The 21,779-nt window shown below is 34.4% G+C and overlaps 1 protein-coding gene across 1 annotated transcript in view; it reads right to left on the bottom strand.

Moving 5' to 3' along the window:
- The window catches only part of LOC120328507 (glypican-5-like), a 42,875-nt gene that overhangs the window by 11,260 nt on the left and 9,836 nt on the right, over positions 1–21,779 (bottom strand). Inside the window, exons 3-8 of the mRNA XM_039395017.2 lie at positions 12,756–12,933; positions 5,833–6,013; positions 4,950–5,107; positions 4,061–4,250; positions 3,052–3,121; positions 356–495 (exon numbers count right to left, since the gene is read on the bottom strand). Of these exons, the coding sequence (XP_039250951.2) occupies positions 356–495; positions 3,052–3,121; positions 4,061–4,250; positions 4,950–5,107; positions 5,833–6,013; positions 12,756–12,933 (917 nt within the window). The remainder of the gene's footprint in view (positions 1–355; positions 496–3,051; positions 3,122–4,060; positions 4,251–4,949; positions 5,108–5,832; positions 6,014–12,755; positions 12,934–21,779) is intronic.

The following is a 21,779-nucleotide window of genomic DNA, read 5'->3' as shown; positions in this document are numbered from 1 at the left end:
TTAAAGTTTACAGAAGAAAACTATTGCTTATCATATTTATTTCATTTTTCTCGAAAATTGTTTCTACAAAAAAGCGCCACCATGTGAATTTTCGCTGATTGGTTTCTGAGAGTCTGTGTTCACCGAGCACTGTTAATTGGTATGTGGTTTCCATCTATTTGCGAGCCGATCTCCCATTTGGACAAAATTATGTGACAGATAGTCATTAAGGAAATGGACAACGTGAGGATGAAAATCCGGCAACCCTAATTTGAACAGAAAATAATCTAATGGGATTGCACTGCAATGATTGAAGTGAATTGGATATAGAATATATCGTCAGTTTGTAATTTGTGTGAATGAAATCACAACTGACCTTCCTTTGTTCAAATCTACTAGAAGAGCTTTTTCTTCCTCCTCTTTGTCGCCTCCTTTTATTCTTCTCGTGACGTTCGAATTTAACATATAATTTTTCTCCTTCTTCTGAGTCTAAAGCTTCTGATGGAGACGGTAATACTGCAACGGATAAAAATATTTTGAGATATCCCTCAGTTATTCAACGATGTCCACAAAGTAATGTGCTTTATATAATATATTGTAAGATATCGTGGTGATTTCATTTATTCTTCCTCCACCATCAAGTCCATGATTCTGAAACGAATAACTGGCTAACTAATCCCATACGGTACCCGACATGAGCCGGTAACCGGACACAAGAGGCCGTGGTCCGTCATATGATTTTGCCGTATAATCAGCTTTCCCTCCCCGCGATGAATATAGGTAAATCCTATCCTATATTGTATATACATCTACAAATGGGATGCTGCACATAGCGCACGTTGGGCCAGTTCATGTTAACGAGGTTTGAAGATCTTGGCTAAATATGCGAAATACGTTTGAAACATCGTGCTAAACTTGATTAAGTCACTGATTTACTATAAGCGGAATAGAATCGGATAAGTGCATTATGTCACTACTATCTGTGCATCCTAGTCAAAATCTATCTTTGTCTTATATAAGCTAAGACAAATGAAGACCAGTCGTTGGGGTTTATAGTGAAACATAGATCGTGTTATAAACGTGGAATAGACTATGGCTAACATTGGTAAGTTGCAAATCCGATTCGGTGCGTGGGATTCAAACATGGGTTTTCTTTCAAGTGAAAGAATTCCACCGTAAAATTGACAATATATTATTACCTATACGTATAACTTTATTTGTATAACCATTCTATTTACATACTTTACGCGCGAACTCACGGCATAATAAACACGTCCTAAGGCCGTTTTGTTTTGTTATATTAAGATACTTCATATATTGAAGGCGATTTACAACCCACATTAACCCTTTGGTGACCTGGTCTTCCTGATTAATAAATAATATTCGGTTGATGTTGGAATGTATATGGCCTGAAACTAAATTATTAAATGATTTTTATTTGTGATCGGGTGTAGCCCACAATTGATCTAAATAATTCTTCTTTCAAATCTTTTTCAGTTTCAGTGGTAGTTAAATGGATAACTTTGGAACCTATTAAAAACTTTGCCTCAAGTGGCGATTTCAGATAAAACGCGTTTTAGCACGTATACCGCAGATAAATTACGACCGACGGTAACTTGAGTGTCACGAAATACCACAATCCTCTTAAAAGAGCATCGCTAATTTTTCATGACCCTTCTATATAGGTGGAGATACTATGTAATTGATGTGGCGAAAAAGGGCCAGAGGAAAAGAATGTGCTTATACTACACAGGAGACCTAAAAATATGTTCATATAACACAATTGAATCACCATGAAGAGAATTGAATAATCGCCGAAAATTTCGTGGGAAAAATGAGTTATTCAAATATGTTCGTACAAAATTGAGATCGGACCAAATATATCGCACGAGCAAAAGATAAAAACGAAATTTGTAACTCATATTTGAAATTTCGATCGTTTTTCCAATCAGTGTTGACCATATCCCAGTTCTAGTCACTTTCAAATTATCATGAGTTGGTTTATAGTTGGAACCAGGTAACCAAAATTAATTTTTATAGTAGTCTGCTGTGTCAATCTTCAAAAGATCGACATTTCAACAATACTTTTGAGCAATTGTGAATTGCTTAAAGGCACGGATACTTTTTTAATTCAAAGTCTGAATCAAAGGACCGCATTAAATCAACAGTTGCGGTGATTTGAGTTTGAGTGACGTCAGAACTGTGCCAGGAGACGTTTACTAGTTAATAGTGTCGATTATACATATATAAAACAAGGAAACCTACACATATCATCGATATTAATTGTTTGCTGACATTTACAACTATTGAGTAACGTTTACAACAGATGTGTATACCTACAGTCTCATAAATTGTTGTGTGTGAAAAGCGCTGAACGGTTAAAAATGAAGCAAATTCGTCGGTTATCTGTTTATGATTTTCACCACATTTATATGGGGATAATCTAAATTTATAAATGAAGATTATTTTAAGATGAAATCGACAATCCAGATTGAATTGGCATATTCATAATTTTATACAAGTGGGATATGCAAACAAGTGACGCCATATCCGATGACTTCATTGCCATTAAAAAAGAAGTGTTTACCAGAATGTTCAAATAGCACGCAAAATCACAAATTGCTATGATTGAAATCAGGTCGAAAATCTTTCAAAATGGAAAAACCATGGCACTTTAATCCCTATAAAACGTCAATTTTTCGTTTGGTATCGTTTAAGAGGTTTTACAAAAATAAATATCACTTTTTCAAAAATATGGCACGCGCATATCAAACCATAAACATACGTATACGCGCCATGCCCAACGTTTTAATCACCGACGTGTTGCTGGGGTGATAAACAATCATTCAAAGTACCCAAGTATCGAAATAAACGAGGATAGACAATAGCTTACGATGCTATCTGAATACGGACCCGTTCAACGTTGGGCTGTGCAAATCCGAATATAAATCCAACATTTTTTGATTGATAAACAAGATTGTTGTTATTCCTAATTTAAAGTATCACACAAGCGCGTGACTTGTATGGCGGCGTACAATTCGCTCTAATCATGAATTGTTCAGTGATATTTACCTGGATGATCACGTTCAAGGCTCCTCTTAGTTCTTTTGGTGTTCCTACTGCTTTTACATTTTTCTTCAACCTGAAAGGAGTTTTGCTAAATTAGTCATCTCAAATTTCTCAACCGTGAGATAGAATCATCAACCGATTTAGTGGCGATTTGCACCATTTAATTCGCGTTTCTTGAAATTTTTCAAGTACCCGGAAGCGTCAAAATCAATGTTTTTCTTTTGTTGTTTAAAAAGGAAATTGCTGTGGAAATACGAAACTTAGGAATGAACAGACCACATTAAAAGATCTGAGTAATTTACAAAGTATTGTAATACTTGAATATTATTTCTCCGTGTCGTATCCTTGAAAATACCTTCAGACAAGCATTTCGAGGCTCTTCTGAAGCTCAGATTTCTTGAGTATATCAGATTTGGTATGACATATGCAATAATTACGAGTTTAGTCAATTTTTTGATCGATGATTAAAGAAATCTTAGATACAAATAACGAACGCCGTAACGATTTACTCAACGCTGCATTTTGTTTACATTTTGTACCAAATTATTTCCGTTTTATGATGAAAAAATGCTATCCAAGCGAGAAATCAGCGAAAAGCAACTATTCAAATACCCTCATCCATATCCAAAACACTTGTAAGTCCCATTTATCAAAGCCTTGCGACTGGGATTGGCTGAATGTAACCCAACTTTAAAGTTTGTTCAAGTTTTCACATACCCTTCTCAATATAAATTTTTAAATTTGAAAGACGATGAACATAAAATTTTACGAGACCCATCATCTCTGCATTTAAATTATAATTATAAACTTTTGTTGCGTAAATTTCGGATAAAGGCATGATTTTTGAACTCGGTAATTTTCTTAAAAGCCGTAAATTTATGAACTGAATAAATTTTAAAATTTTTTTCGGATTTATCGTTTCGGAAAGCCGGAATACAATTAACTTCAACGTCGATCTATAGCTTCTGATAACATAGGTTGCAATTGTAAATCATTTCCAGTATATATTTACCGTATCTCGAAGTGTCGTTATGTTTTCCAAAATCACTGATAAACTAGAAGATAACTTATTTTGGAAATCTTCAAGCGCAATCTCCAAGTTGTATTTTGATTCTTCGCTACGCATACGTTCAGTGACGTCAGTTAGAGCGTTGACGTAGTAGTTCCAGTATTGATCGAGTTCAGAAATTCCGGCAAAACAGCTGTAAACGAAGATGACGATTAAGATGTTAATATTGAAACCTTCTTAATCATATTAATAATTGTAGATAATTTGAACTCAAGAGGAAATGAAATAATTTATTATTACGTTTTATTTTTAATGTACCATGTAGCACAAGTAAAGGTTGGGCAAGATATATTCACTTGAAACAGTCTGATTTTTGGTCTTCAATTACGTTTTGGTGAAATATTGAAAAGAGAATATCGGTCAGAGACCGAAGACTTATCGATCGAAAGTTAGGGGATCCCCAAAACAGCGCTCTTACTCCATAGTGACACCCTGTGTCCAATCACTAATTAATTAATAACTCGCTAATTATACGACATAATTCACACAAAATCAACAGGCTTCTGGTCCGAGATAAGATGAATGCCCATGCAAAATCTGGAGCAGATTCAATCTCGCTTTCGTGAGATATCGCGTGCATCTAACAGACATACAGACAGACAAATACCTATCAACATACTTACCGATTAAAATCGATAAGTAATGGATATAATTAAGTTCTCTTAACGTCTACACAAACTGCTATATCACCCTGTCATTTCACAGCGGGCAGGTTTTGAAACACTCGTTGCTATCAAAACTAAACATTTTATTATAGCAGATGAGACAAGTTTATTCACGAAAAATGCATAATTGGATATAATCACATGTTAGAGAAACAAGATCAGCCTACCCTCGTAATACATTCCGACACAATCCCATGCATGGTTTGAGTAATGTGAGTCCATAACAATGTGAGCAGTATTGCATTTTCAGCATAGCCCTTTGACATGATTTAGACATCGGAACACTTTCTGTAACGTTTGCTGCTTCTGCCCCGGCAGCCAAACTCTGTCAATTTAAAAAATATATATATTCTTAGTTTATTCAAATAAACAATACAAATTTTACCGGTTTATTAGAAAAACATCAATAGCAGTATCATACATATACATGTATGAATCAAAGCAGGACTTCTTAGAATTTTTTACAGAATTCATGGGTGCAGTTTTTAAATATATATGGATGCTACAGATCGCTGCTGATCAGATAATTCAGTTTGACAAGAGAGTACGGTGCCAAGGTAACTTTATATTCATATTTGAATACTTGTAACATTACATAAAAGCATGTACAGAACAAACAACTAATTTTACAAGACTTAAATCTAAATCCTCAGAATTAGCACAAAGAAAGCCCCTATTATAGATCGCCCGGAAGATGAGTTGTCTTAACGGCGCCTGAGCCTGGCTGGACGTGATAATCAAAATATCGGGAGAATTACAACGAGAAAATTTTTACGTGGGTGTCGGTGGAACCATATAAACTCAGAATAGGCCATTAATGTACCCAAATTCAGAACTGAGAGTTGTATATGGTATATGGTGAATCAAAAATGATTCGTCACATTTTAATCACATCACGCGCGAAGCGATGATTTTATGGTAGACTCGGTAATATGGATGTAAATGCTTATATTAACATTGTTACAAGCACTTCGCTTCTCGCCTAATACCTAATCTTTCTGACTTTTTCTTGCCGGAAATAGCAGAAACTTACAAATTTGTGGCATCTACCTGATGGAGTACTTTTGCTAGTCCTAACGCCGATGATAAGTTTGCAGCAGATATTGTAGGAACATCCATAAATGGGTGGAGTTCAGATCGTTGTTTTGAAACGCATTTTTCATATGATGAATCTGATTGTGTTGAGTTATTCGATTCTTCTAACAGCACAAGGAAAAGTTTATCGGCGAACCTGAAATGCAATATTTAGAAATGTCGGACTAAATACTAGCAGAAATGCTACTACTTCTTCTTCTTAACATTTAGAATTTTACATAATTTTCAGCATTTTTTGCAAAAATTGACTGAACATTCCTAAAACTTTTTCTTTGCCGTTTTCTCAAACAGTATTGACTTGAATTCTTATTTCCTGCCGAACCCTTTATACTGACTGATACGTTTATCATACGAATTTTAAAATTTTTTTTTTGTTGGTTTAATAATCAGCAGATTATCGGTGTTAATATTGAACCATGAGTGCTGGACGCCCATATATACAGTCAGAACAAATTGATGTCGATTATTGGGACCGCGATTATCTGGTCTATTTTGCATATTCTCTTTCTGTGATAGATCATTAACCGATTGGAAAGCGCGTCTATAATAGCACTTAGTAAATGTATGTATGTCGTCTTGATATTTAAATAAGAGGGATATGTGATGAGGAACATCATTAAATATTAAAGTGTTTATTCCGAGTAAAATATTACTGATATAAGGGTATTAAAAACGATATAATATATATATATATATATGAGAAGTATCATTTTGGCCAAATACTACGGTAAACGAACCGATGTTTTCGAAATTACAACCATCGGTAGTCTGATTTTGATTTATATTACGATGTAGTGAATACCTATTCCCCAATTAACAAAGCTGGAGATTGAACTTATGTTGCAATATTGAATATGATATGATTTGGCTTTCGCGGCACATGAGCTTCCCATAGAATGTCTGTGATGTCGTGTTTTTGGCGTTGGTAGCTTTTATTCGATAAATACGGAAAACTTGCTTAATAGATTTAAAAGTATAACTCGCACAAAACTATAATCTTGTTACAATTACTTCGCCAATAAAACTAACCACACGGCAACCGCAAGCACGTTACGTCACCATGCAAACAAAGCGTCTCAGCAGTGCTAGAACTTGTAATGTGTATTTAACTCTACTAATATACATAAGCATAAAGTTTTATAGTGTCCAAAACCATTACAAACAGGGCAGGTTGACGCCAAATTAACGACCCTTGCGCCCTGTTTGTCTGCTACTCTTTTATCATCTATCGGAAATGATACACACATAAATACCAACCCTAAAATGCAATTTGTGTACAGATCTTGCTTGTTCAATAAAAAATTGAATGTGCAAAGAAATTCCATTAATTGCAGCTAAAGCTCAATGTTTTGATTAATGAGGCGTGTAACCATAAATCTGTGGCGTCTTGGCACAAGTGTTTGCTTAACGTTACCCTATTTTCTTTATTCAAAATGAGTGCTAGGTAAAAATAACCTCGTCTTTGATATTGCGGTCAGTTGGCACTGCAAAGTTGGCGTATTGCTGAGCTCGAAAATTTGTCGACATTCTCTCGGCAAGTACAGCGTGCATTTTTCGGGGATGGTGGGGGATGTATAACAGGGTTTGATATGTATGTCGAAAAATGAATATTGAGCACGAAATATCATTTCAAAGACCCGTGTTACTGTAAAAATTAGTATTCTCCGTTTGGTTTTATTATACTTTGGAAATATTTTCATATATTTTTTGGGATAGCTACTTGATTTTTATTTAAGTTATGCCAAAATCGTAACCACAGTTTAAATTACTATAAACAAAAAAATTACTTATAAACTTTATAAGTAGCATTCGAGAACAATTTGCTTTCGGGGGATCACGCACCATTAGGTAAGACAAGATGTAGGTAAACTAGACCAGTAGCCTTTAAATAACCCGCATTTACAACTTACAAATGTTCCAATTTCAAGTATAAACATGTTAAAGGAAATCTTTACCATCTGTTTAATGAAATACGAGCTGAGTTACAGTAATAAATTTACACTATATCGCAAATATTTATCTAAAAGGAAGCTTACAAGTTATTAGTGCAAATGATGATATATGGCGATGCAAATTGATCAATCAAGATTTGAGGTTTACGGGAGTGAACTTTCTTTTTGGGTTAATTGGAACAAAAATGCTACACAATCGTTTTGAATGACTCATGCCTCACTACCGAACAACTTTTACCCAAATTGAAATTTCAGAGTAATTTAAGTAACAAATCTAATTAGAATTAACAACCACACCAACAAACAGTGACCAGGAGATGTAGCGAGAGAAATGTTGGGTCGCGATTTAATGTTTAAATAACGTAAAATATATCAGCGTGTTAGTTGAAAGACGCTACCAAATCCCACTGATTTTCTGCATTGTTTCTTTTTTATTTGCAACTTGAAAATAATTTCTATTTCAGCCGGTTCTCAATCATATATATGACAATATTATCATAGATTTTTTGATTTGAAAATAACTTAATTTCATTAAATGGACATAATTTAAACGAAAATTGATTGATGATGAGAATACTGTGTGGTCAATTTTCCTCTAATAAAACTGTTCTTCAACATCGTAAAGGAGAAAAAATTTGTAATTATGTAGCTTGCTTACAATCGATAGCTTAAAACTCTCTGTATATAGAACATATTTGAAAAGCCCATAATGATGGTAAAGTAGATGCCGTACCTGAAGAAAGCATAGACTTAGACAAACAACAACCAAGTATGGGGAAAACTACCGTCCCCCTATGACTCGCGCTAAGCGTGGAAAAGTTTCACTCCGAATAAATGCAAATGAAGTTTGTTAAAAATGCATTTTTCACGTTGATTACCGCTTGTGGAATTGACAAGTTTTCACCACATGTCAAGTTCGGAACCCAAACAATATACCGCGGCGCCACCAATCCAATCATCTAAATCCCAGCGCACCATAAATATTGTAACCGGAAAAAAGAATTCAGAAAAAAATTTATTTATTTTTTTCAATTGCTTGCATATTTGACATGATTTATTTTAGATTTTTTTTGCGAAAAATCACTTTCTATTTCCATTTTTTATGTTACTGAATCAACCATGAGTTTTGCACGATATAATGGTCCAGAAAATGATCCCATATGAGAGGGAACTGGGCCATAGAAAAATGCATTCTTTTATTATTATCCATGTGAATTAAGCAATTCATCTAAAGAAAATTGCCAAGGCAGTGGGTAACGTCGTCCAATGGATCATATTTGAAAATTGCTGTTGTTCATTCTTTTTCCATGGCACAAAATCACATTTCATCACGGGACGGTAGTCTAACGATAACGTTAATCCATTTAGTTGTATAGTTGAATTGAATAGGTAAATAAATTATCCGGTAAAATGGTGGTATAAAAAAAAGGATTGTGATGTATCAATTCATATAACAATATCTTATGGATTTTGTTATTCGTATTCGCTCCAACTCTGAATTTTCCGTAGCAGAATGCCAATTTGCACGTTATCACAAGGTTGGAAACCTGGTGCTAGAAAAACCGTTTGAAGTGATGTTTTGTGCCGCTTATCCTAACGTTACTCTGTCTGTATCTTAAAATCTTTATTTTATGGCGTGTTTTGTTAGTTTTGGATTAAAATTAAAGAAAGCTTTACTAATTTGTGGACTTTAGTGTCTGGATCCTTACGGTATCCAATTATCGTTTACCATTCAGGTGTTTGTCTTGCACATCAAACATAATCTGGTTAGACGTGGGAACGTATGCTTAACAAGCTTTAAACGAAAAGGTCAGGAACTTTTTCACCTATATGCTAAATAAAATGCTAAAATAAATTGCCACAAAACTGTACAATTTTATAAATGCGTGTTTGAAAATATTCATCGATTGTCAGAAACTTTTACTGTTTCATTAGGGTAGTATTGAGCAAGTTCAATAGTCGTTCACAGCGTTGGCCGCAAACCACCAAATACTTGCAGAGAAAATAATTCGAAAGCCATGGGCTAAGTTAAGATTAGGTTGTCTTATGTAATACAAATGGAAAATGATTTATAAGAAGGAAGTATTAATATTGTAATTTGGACTTGAGAGCAGTACAGAAAATATTCGAATTTTCACAACCAGAAGTGTCAGAAATTATGAAACGACTATAAACCTGGTACTTACTGCTTTCGTTTTATACGAGAATGCATTTCAGCTGCATTATGATATGAAAAATATCAATTTCCACAAGTTTAAAATAATTAATTGATGAATGGCACATGCCTGTTTGAATCATGGACACACTATAACTATCGATAAAAATCTATCAACAAGGATTTATATGGAATTCGTTCGAAACGTGGTGGGACCTACGCTCCGCAACCAGCCGGATTGGATTAAAGGAGAGATGATTGGCAGTAATCCGCGACTCGACGAAGTGGGTGACGAATTAAGGTCCAAAGCCCGAGGTCCAGTTACAGTTCCGGCACGCATCCAAAAGTCATATTTAAATAGGCGGGGTGTGTGAATTGGTAACAAAACCCAACGGGAGGATTACATTAGGACGTGGTAGTTTGGTGCAAGTCATCCTCCCACGGAACAGAATGCACGCAAGAACCAGATAACCGGTTGTCTTGTTATCATAACCGGAGTCACTATACTTCGCGTAGTGTATTTCATTACAAGTTACAATTAGCAAGTTAATTTTCATTATATGTTTTGGTATGAATACAGTGGGTTGCAAAACGGGTAGTTGACCTGCTAATCAGATTGTGCCTAAACGTGTTGCTGCAGAAATACCACTTAAAAAAAGAATATAATTCACCTTAATTGCACATTACTCGGTTTAATTTTCCGTTATTTCAGCTTCAAATATTGAACACTAATGAGAACAAACTGATTATTTTAAATAAATAGAGACATTTTGTTTATCCAGTTTAGAGATATTTTACCAAATTGCCGATTTTTGATATTATCTCCGAATAAAGTCACCTAAGCTAAAACGATCAAAATCAAGAAATGTTCACAACCAAGTAGCTAAAAATATTTTACCGATACGTCATCGATTTGTTTAAAAATTATCCTTCTTAGGAACAGTTTGTATGTCATTCCCACTCTTGAGTAGTGTGTGTACAGACACGACCATGACTTTTAAATGACATTATATAATGTTCGTCACAAGGGATTTGGTTAACTTCCAACTTTGTGGCTGTGAAAGACATCAGTCGAATACTGAAAACCGCGATAAGTTTCCCAAAATAACATCAAAATATGGTATGGCGCAGATTGGCCTACGAGAAATACCGCGCTTGTTGCTTAAATTATCGGTTTGCCACATTTGACCAAGGAGAATCTATGAGATGATTAAACCATGATTTGTCTTTCGACATCACGTACTCACGCTCTTGACATGATATGACACAGATCGTCCCGGTGGGAAATCTACTTATCGTCACAAGAAATTCGCGTTATTTTGTAACGTGGATTCTGACCAGATTCAAGTCATTAGTCGGAGATGCAATGTGACAAGGGTGACAAGTTCCATTTCGTCATATACCATCGCTAAAATATGTATTTGAAGTTATTGAGCGGCCGTACACATGGCTAAATGTAATCCTCTCTTGGCTTGGAACATTTTCTGGCAAAGCCTTCAAAAATAGGGCAGATGTAACAGCCGCGGGCGCGCTATTTATCAATAGCCAAGAGCAGATGACAGTATTTAAAATGATGGTATGTTCTACTAGACTGGTTAATTCAATTCAATATATGAAAATTGAAGTGTTGTAATGGCATAACCCTTTGTATTTTTGTTTCAAAACAGAAAGGTCAAATCTTTTAAATGGGCGAAAGTTTGGAGCCAATTCTTATTGCCTCTGATATATTTCATCCGTTTCTATTTAGCTTCATATTTTTAATATGAACTTGTATTCAAATATTACAATGACATGATACAAAGTATTTACAAATATTTTCATATGAAGTTATTCATGTGGTTTTACACAACTACACCCGAAACCGCCAACCACAAGTCACACGGAACTCGCGCTTCCCCATTGACCTTTGTCAGTGTCCAGGGAGCATTTGTCCATCGTCAGAGGATTTTGTTGGCCTCAAAACAGACTTGATGACAATGTCTTGTCATCTTTCACGAAATTAATTTTCGCAATTATCCATACTACGCGTCACAAATTGGTATGCCGTTCATTAAAGCTTGATCATGCTAGGATGTATTATAATCCTCAGCCTGGCTGCTAAATTTTGTATGGTTTACACTTGGGACGTGGTTGCTCGTGATCAACTTTATTTTGTGAAGAGACAAGGGCGATGAAAGCGAAAAATCATTAGGTCGTCCTGTATCTAATTAAAATCATTAAGCCACGAGAACGCTTTGGGACGTTTAATAATAAAAATACTTGAGCACCTCGATTGACAAACGGAATTGCCTGCCGTCCCTTGCAAGTGAGTTTTGCAGGCGATTAAACGTACGTGAACAACAATAATATTAATAAAGTGACGAATAAAATCTATTACCAATATGATTATAAGCAAAATACTCACTGGAATTAAAAAGTTGCCTGTCTATGGCAACTTAACACTAGCCCAGCCCCAAACTATACGACTAGAAACCGGGTGACAAACAATAATTTTAAAATAATCAAATGATTTTTAAAATGTTCGAAAATATTACTCCCCTATCGTATATACAAAATGAAACGGTTCAATATTTATAATATTACCAGGCTAAAAGTATCAATTTCAAGTTTTGTTGGCTTCGCTGTATGGAATATATCAGGCCACGGTGTTGTAAATAATAAACTGTTCTCAGATTTATTGTACGAAACACTTTCCTACCATTAATTTATCATATGCTTCATACATACACTTTAAATAATATGCATTTTGTTTACCGTATGGAGACACCTACCTATTGAATGCCTTCTTAACATCTTCCGGAGTGGCTTGAATATCTAAAGATCGAAATAAACGATCAAGTGCAGACATAGACGATTTCAAGGAACGAGAATCGATTTTCTTCCTCAGTGATTGTCGAAGGATTTCTTTCGTTTGATTTCTGGCAATCAGGACGGTTTCAACCACATCCCCTGAAAAACGAAATAAAGTCTTGTAAATCCTCTACAGCTAAATTATTGTAGTTTTATTTTTTGTCCTGGCTTGCTGTGATCGTAGGCTTGTAGCATTATCTTAAACCGACATCTCCAAGTAGAGTATGTTCTCGCACGCCGATTGCGATACCACACTCTTAGTGCAACTTTTGACAGAAGATCAATAAACAAATAACGATCAGATTTATAATTTCACCTTCCAATAAAAAAGAAATTTTTAGTACCAATATTGAAAGTGATTGCTGGTTGTAGAAATAATATCATACCACAAATTTTTGCTGTCATGCTAGAGAAGATCAGTCACCTCATCAGGTTAAATTAAAATCACGCGAGTTACCAAAATTTATTAGAAAAAACTCAAGTTTGCCTTACGCCACATTTTATTGGTATTGTATAGTTAATGATGGCCTTTCACAAATTATGCATGCATATTTGTATTAGGTTTCAGAGGCAGAGGGTGGGGAGGCAGTGTTGAAATCAACAAAATTTGTCTACGTTCTATGCAAAAGGGATGTGGAGTCTAAACTCAGCGCCCGGGCTTTTTACTGTTATAGAATCGGAGCCGGAGTCGCAAAATGTTGTCGAAATACTCAATTGAAACTCCAGGGGTCTTGCAAACTTGATCGTAATCAAAAAATCGTTATCTAAATTTATTGTAATACGGAAGTTAGTTTTCTGAATAGATCGACGGTAAAGTAGAATAGATGTTTTCTCTGATTTCATATAATTTTTAAGATTATTTTAATAAAACTTTACACATGACGTCATTGGATAAATTATTCATCTACCAGTAATGTCACCGTCTCAAGTTCTAGTGCTTTCTAATGCAAGACTAACAATCCAACACCCGCTCTGATTGGTCCAGAATTGCAGAATACAAGTTCTAGGAAGCAATTTTGAATAGTGCAAAGATATGAAAAAATATCGAAAAGATAATAACTGTTTTCTCGTGTTGAGGGCATTTGGTCTTTATAGAGCTCAAGTTTGTACCGCATTGATTACTTCATTTTCAGGGTGCCGAGTTCTTTGAGTAACGTCATACCTACACGACTAAGTGTAATTCAAAGTTTTACATACTTTTGGTCAAGTCAATTGGCGACCGCAATTGCGACAATTCGCGTAAAATCGTTGCCGCAGATGTAATCAAACTGAAACTTGTATCAAGCTTGAACAATATACTAAGCAATCGCATCATCTACGGTTTGTGAGCAACAGAGGGAAAAAAATCGTGAAAGTCGTGTCGAGATGAAACTGATAATATCGTACTTTAGTGGGGAATAAAGCTGACGAAATTCAACACCTCGTTTTATGCGATGGTAAAGAACATTTTTTCGAATTTTATTTGTTTCGTCTTTATAGACTGCAGTTGTTATCAATGAAAGCCCAATTACTTTCAAATGGGCAGGCGCCGTCCAGTCCATCGATTTTCTATTAATCTAGGGTAATATTACACACAGTTTATAGGAAACAAACTTTTCTCCTGGAATAACCCGGTAACTACCGTCACGTATATTGTACAAGATTTCTTGAGTCTGCAAATGTGCAAATACAAACTTATGAAAGGGATTATATCTGATTTAAAGAAAAAGGTAAAAATACATAAAACCTCATAATTTGAATTCAAGTTTGTAACATTTGCCATGTAACTTAATTTAAGAATGACATAGGAATTAATTAAATCCTAGCGAAGTCAAGTCTTTCTGAAACGCTAGCCAACTTCCCCTCCACGATCAATACAAAATATATTAAAACTATTGATATCTTTCGTTGACGACGTTGATGCTAACGATGGACATCAGCAAATGTGTGTAGTTAAATATAGTATATATTTTAATCCGGTGGGAATAAAATGAGTGACAAAGTTGTTTAGAGGACGCTTATTTACATTAAAATGTAAATGACAGAAAGATTCTTTCAATTTTCAAAGATTCTTATTCTTCTTTCAAAGATTTTTTCAATTAAGACGAAAGACAACTGCCAGCAAATTTCTGAATTCTCATTATTTTACAGTCAAACGCAATGATGGCCAACTGTCGCAAAAAAACTTTGCATTCTTCGCTCCTTGTATCACTGGAAATGTATGTTACTAAGTTATACAAACCTCTAGTCTAGACTATGTTTTGGAATACGAAGTAAACTTGTATTATTTGAAAAAAGATTTTGCTCTTTTATTAAATCAAAATGTCTTTTAAATTTCAGAGTCTCATTAAAATCTTTTCAGAAACGAACCTTTCAGATTCTTTACTGAAAAGAATCTTTTTATTCTACTCGGCAACCAACAAGTTAAAACAGAGATATACCAATTAGAACAAAGAACGTTAATTACTTCAATCTATTGAAATTGTGTTAAAGTCGAGACAACATTCAACTATTGACTTGTAACATGAAACCATTTCCGGTCTATACGAATCCCTGAATTCTTTGATTCATCGGTCATAGAACAGGACCACCGACGTGTAAAAGTCAAATATTATCGACCAACTTTATCTCTACTTGAAATTTTCAAACTCAGTGAAAAATTAGAAATAGTTAAGTAAAAATCCATGGCCAAATACAAAAATACACGCTGAGACATTATGATATCATTTAGTATTATGGTATCGGTAAAATATAGGTGATATTTCCCCGATTTCCATGATGTGAGCAGGATCAGATTTCGAAAACATTATTTTACAGATTGAGTGTGTTAAAAATGATCAAAGACCTAATCTTTAACGATAAAGTAAAATTATATGACACAGGTATGATTCAAAATCAGCTTTCGACCTTCGTTATATCACGTGCCGTTTAACTACGGGTCAAAGATTATCTGCCAATGCGGGTTATTCAAGTACCTGTCGATTTGTCGGTGCCAACTGGACGCCGGGTTGTAAATTATTTTACTTATGAACATTGTGTCAATAAATCGACATTTTTACGATGTCGCGCGAGGAAATTTAATAATATCCATTCGCATGGTTTGATGAATGCCGAAAGATTTAAGATGCTATAATTCAGGTGCTGTAATAGTAAAATACATATCGATCCAAATTCGACTAATCGTAAAATGTGTATGAAAACCTATGTCATATTGATACTGAATTGACTCAATATTGTACCTTGGATTTATAAAAATAATATGGTAATGCACACTGTTTTGATTCTGAATGTTGTAAAAAAACAGTAAAAATCGATTGGGGGTCAAGTTATGTCAATATTAGAATCACACTTTTCTGTAGAATGAAACTCTTTCACTTAAATTTTATTTTTGAGATGCATTTACGCCGGAAGTGTTGATTAGTATATTGAAATAGGGAACTACCAAAGAAAGTTCTTCTATCCCCAAACTTACTTTCTATCTAAGATTGACACATTTTATAAATTTTTACCAATTTGCAGTGTTTTGTTACGTTAATTTCCCTGTTTATAGTTGACTAATACATCATAATGCATCACAGATCCATTGACTTGGCGTCAAATCAAGATTAAGTTGTTATTCGTCGAATCATCCATTTAGTATGTTCCGCGTCATTGACAATCCCCCTAAATTACATTCATTTTCTCATCTTAAGTTGTCATTTCAGGTTGTCAGTGACGCTTGACAATTTATCCAGTGACACGAGTCCAGATTATTTTAAATCGAAGATAGGCCAGGTAATTATATATATATAATATAACTACATCAATAAAAAAGCATCGATCAAACGTTCTGGGATTCTGATTTTCATAGAGTGAAAAAAATGTTTGCTTCAAATTTTAAAAACATAATCTTAAAATGAACCATACCTCAGCTGAAACATTTTTTTAAATATTTTGAACATTCTTCGGTGGTTATCTTCGTTATTTATTTTTTGTCTCGTGTGATTAAAATTAAAAAATAGATAAATTTCTCTATCTATTGTATATAGAAATACAACTCATAGTCAAAAATCATTTGGACTGAACAAGGCAACGTGGTTGATCATTAATCTAAGGGCACCTACCAAACTTGTCCTAAGCAAAAAATTCTTCTAATATGTAACATAATTTTTTTTTTCTAATCTTGTATGGTGATGGTAAATTCATTTAATTTAATCAATGAAACACCCAGAACAGTAATATTATTCATAGGCACCGTATCGGAATGTCATTTGTAACTTTTTGAAAAAATTATTTCACTTCATATACTATAAATGGTTATTTATTCGCAGGTACATCCAGGTATATCATTACTTTACTGACCGAATACCGAATCTGGTTTACAAATATATCTAAATGCTTCAGAATAATGCCTTTGACGTCACAAATGTTAACCCCACTTAACCCCGCACGACATTGAAACACTCATAATGAAAAGAAGTTGTAGATATTCTAATGTATGTAAAGATTATAACAGGTAGAATTCAGTGAATATTTATGCATGTTCAGGCTTGATCTATATGCTATGTATCTGCATTTGAGTGTAAATTGAGAATAAATCATGAAAAGCGTTTGCAATAGTGATTTCTATAAATTTCCAATGCAAGTGCATTTAAGTTCTTCAACTTTCAAACGGATTTATACTATGAGTTTATTCAGCTGAACTCCAGGCTTTTTTATGTTTTAATGACCGATTCCGTAGTTTAGTACAATGATTTAAAATCAGAGTACAACATAGACGTTCAAAAATCAAAAAATGGCAGACAAGCATGCACAGTTATGCAGATTCTGCTACTATTTTAGTTTTATCCGTTGAAATATACAATTTGATTGCAAATAGCTTTCGCAGGGTCGCCAGTTATAGTTTCAACCTAGATTCCAGATAAACGTTCTATGTTTGGTATATTTTACTTTTGTAGCAACACCGCATTTTCGTATGCTGCTTGTAAATAATATTTTTGGCAAAAGTTAAGAGTATAGGATTGACCCAATAAAAGAATGAACGGGAAAATACTATAATCAATAAAAGTAATTTAGTAATTGAAAATAGTATACTGAATTAAATTCGAGTATCTTCAAAGTTGGTTGCAACTTTCAATATCTTTCATGTCAATCGATCCAAGTGATAAATATCTCACGATAAAGAATGACATTCAAATAATTTTCCATAGAACAGAAAATTATTTATGATCACACTTGGTATGATATGACATAGACAATATTTTCATGTTGGCACGGTCAGGCATCATCAGCAATGAATACAAATTACTTATTGAACGATGTCATAGCGACACATCTAAGACATCGCCACAAATCAATGACAAACACTTTGTAGTAGGAAAAAAAAACATTATTTTACAACATAGAGTAAAGTTAAACCATAGTACATATTCATAATACCAAGAAGTCGAAGATATTGATATCGAAGCTTCTGATATTGAATGCTAGAATGAGTATTGATAATTATAACCGGACTTAATGAGAAGGATGTGAAATTGATAGTACTTAGCTAATAAATATTCGATTTTCACTCAGCCTATTTCTATTCAAATTAAAAAATATCAATTTTTAGAAATGGAAACCGGAACCGATTTATTGGGTATTTAGATAGGACACAATTTTTGCCATTATTGCTGAAAAAGTAAACATAGATACATAGTAATTTTCGCAATATTATTGTTTTTCTTTTGCTATATGGAAAGAAGCATTGCATGCTCTAATATGGGAAAAATAATGCCCTTTAATGTATTCAGTTTTCTAGTTGAAATTGGTTTACAAACCAAGTATTAGGAAACAATCAACGCAAAAATACCGACCATCGACATCGTCGTGATTATTTGGTGTATTTATGACTGAATAGATTCAAGTATAAAATCAATCTACTTTAGGTTATGTTTTCAACCTCACCAAAAAGTCGAATAAACCGAGCTTTGATTACGCTAAACCACAAAGTATAGCAATATGATCAGTGGTCCATTCATTATAGGCTCATAAGCCATACTCGTGAATACAGTATGCCGTCACGCGCCCACAGTAGGCTAAGCTTCTTAACAAAGTCTTTGAAGTGTGTATAGTTGGATATATTGCGTGTTAGACTCTGGATTAACTTACGCACCTGTGTGGATCGAACAACAAAAGAGAGAAATGATGGGTTTAGCGTTATACACTATCATTAGTTGGGATGTTTTCTGCTCCACGACATTTCGTAAAACCGAAGATTAAAATAAACATATCGAGAAAATGTGGGTTTATTGTGAAATTCTTTAACGGAATAATATTTTTATCACTCAGGCTTCTTAATTTGCATGTGTGCCTCCTTCAACCCTGCTTCTGTTTGCAGACAGTTAAGTTTTAGTTCAATATTTTTTTCGTGATAGATTCTGAAAATGATTTTCCAATGTGTGAAGACACAGTGTGCAACAGGAGCAAAACTGTTTTGGAATTGTTGAATTTCATATATTTTCACGACACATTTTCAAAACACTATCGCTTATTTAGCTTAGACATTCATTTAATACCAGCTACCCGTACAATTGACAATAAGTATGATGGAAGAAATCGACGCTTGGGGAAACATTTTGGGATTGGGGATGTCTTTTTACCAATAATCTCCGATCACACGTGGTCTATCCCTAACGTGTGTATTTGCGTCTCGTCTCATCAATGACCCAAGTTTGTTGAAAACAGCACACATAACATGAATGTACTTTTTGTTTGATGATTACTCTCTCAATTCTCAAGACATCTCGACTTGACAGGACTATTAACTAATATCAAACCACGATTAGTAATCTAGTTCCCAAGACTTGTAATGTTATGGGAAAGAGTTTTATACAATATTTCGTCAGATAAGGGGGCTCAAATTATGACAGATTTGCCATCAATTGTCCGGATGAAGAAAACTAAATGAAATTGTATAAATCGTAGTAATAATGGAATCGTTTTAGCTGCTGCAACGTTATTCGCGAGCGCTTATTCGTTTTCTGGACCAGTCACTGAATACTTGAAATTGTCTACTACTGTGTGCTTTGCATTTCAATTACACGATCACCGGTCTCGCGTTACCATTATCCTACTATAGCGTGTTATTATCACACATTTCCGTTTGTTTTAATATAAGTTGGGCAACGTTGGAGTTCGTTCGTTTGTTGGAAAGATTTTAGTACTTAGACTACTGATTGAAAAGAATTTATGCTGTTGGATGTTAGTAACTTTAGCACGTGGTATGAAATAAACTTGAAGATTCTGCAGCGGGGTAATTTTGATTCATCATTAATTGAATCCATAAAGAGATTTCTCATCCATATAGGCGAAGTAATTAAAAACGTTCATATACTTTTATACGCTTTAAAGTGGATCCCAGTTAAAATTACCTTGCAACGTTAATGAGACTGTTTGTCAATCAAGGCACTAAAGTATCTCGTGGAAAAACAATGTGCAAATTTGCGAACGGATGGTTTTTATTTACTGACCATTACTACACGGACATCGGACACTAGGCGCGGGAAATTGACCGTTACGTTTTGCGTATTTTTTTCTCGTAAAATAGAATGGACTGGAAACTCGAGTAGTTTGACAAACATGTCCGTAAAATAAACTTGCTATTGTTCCTTACACAAACTTTTCTTTTACGCGAAAAGATAACGCTTTAGGTCATTAGTAACGCCGGTAATACGGTTCGACGATAGGAATTCGCGGCTTGGGCGCAACAGCAGTAAAGTGATGAAACAGTTGAACAAATTATTATTATCTGAAGATTCATGACCAAGTCAAGTTACATTTGTGTATATATCTTCACAATACTGAAGTGATAAAATGTCACATACGGGTTCGGATTTTTTTGATGTTTATATGTTTGTTTTTGTTGGGCCGCAACTTTGTTGTTTTATTCACAAGTAATTCTTATTTAAACAGTTTCTACTTGAACTAGGTCGAAAAAGATCAGCATGTATTCCGGTTGATATTAGGTCCATGATGGCGGAATCATATTGAAGCGATAACTTCTCCGAATAAAACCCATTAATTTGGCTCGGATCATCCAATTTATTCAGTTGTTCATTTTTACCAAACACTTCTCTAATTTCATTATTTGCATAATGAATAAGACATCTCTCTAAGGAGTGACGATCAGTGTATATTTCTGTTTGAGTTTCAAATAATAAATATACAAGCAGGCCCGTTCATCTTCATTATCGATAAATCCACTTAAGAGTTCGATATAAAGTCAATACCACATTAACCAATATTAAATTTCTTTAAGTAGTCCTGTTTTGTCACCATCGTACTAGATAATGAAGAGTGCTGGACTGGATTCGAGGGTTTGATACATTGCCAAGAATAATTGTAATGAAGGGTAACACGTTTTTGTGAGAATGCTTGTTTCACCCAACACCAAGGGCATGACCCCAACACAAGTCTAAAAACACTCAATCATTGGCGACATTTAGGTTTTTCTTCTGCATAATGAGATTTGGTCGGAGATTCTTGGAGGGAAATTAATTATTCCGAATACCGGGTATGGATATCGCATTGACAATATTTGAGTCGGAGTTTTAATTGTAAATACATTAGAAAGTTTAGCTATTGACATTGACCATTACAAAATTGCCCATTCTAATGTTAGGTCGGCGAAAACGTATATTGCTCAATTTTTTGTATATTTGTTTTATGTATTTGACTTTGTTTTATCTATTAACTGCGTGAGGGGAATTGCGACATGAATCAAGCCATCGAAAGGCCAGTTTAATTCACAAACGCCGGATTATTGGGGTAAATTTTATTCGACATTGCCTGCGGACAACGGGATGAAGGAGTATGCTTTTTCACACACAGATTTCTATAACGTATATTTTTAAATATTAGTCCAATCCGAAAAAAGTAGAAAAAAATAAATTTCCATCTGAAATGACAAGGAGTCAATTTATCATGAATTGTCGGAAATGGGCAGC

The sequence above is a fragment of the Styela clava genome, chromosome 7 (assembly GCF_964204865.1).
Source record: "Styela clava chromosome 7, kaStyClav1.hap1.2, whole genome shotgun sequence".
Lineage (NCBI taxonomy): Eukaryota > Metazoa > Chordata > Ascidiacea > Stolidobranchia > Styelidae > Styela > Styela clava.
The sequence above is the reverse complement of the archived record's forward strand: the minus strand, read 5'-3'. Positions and strand labels throughout refer to the sequence as shown.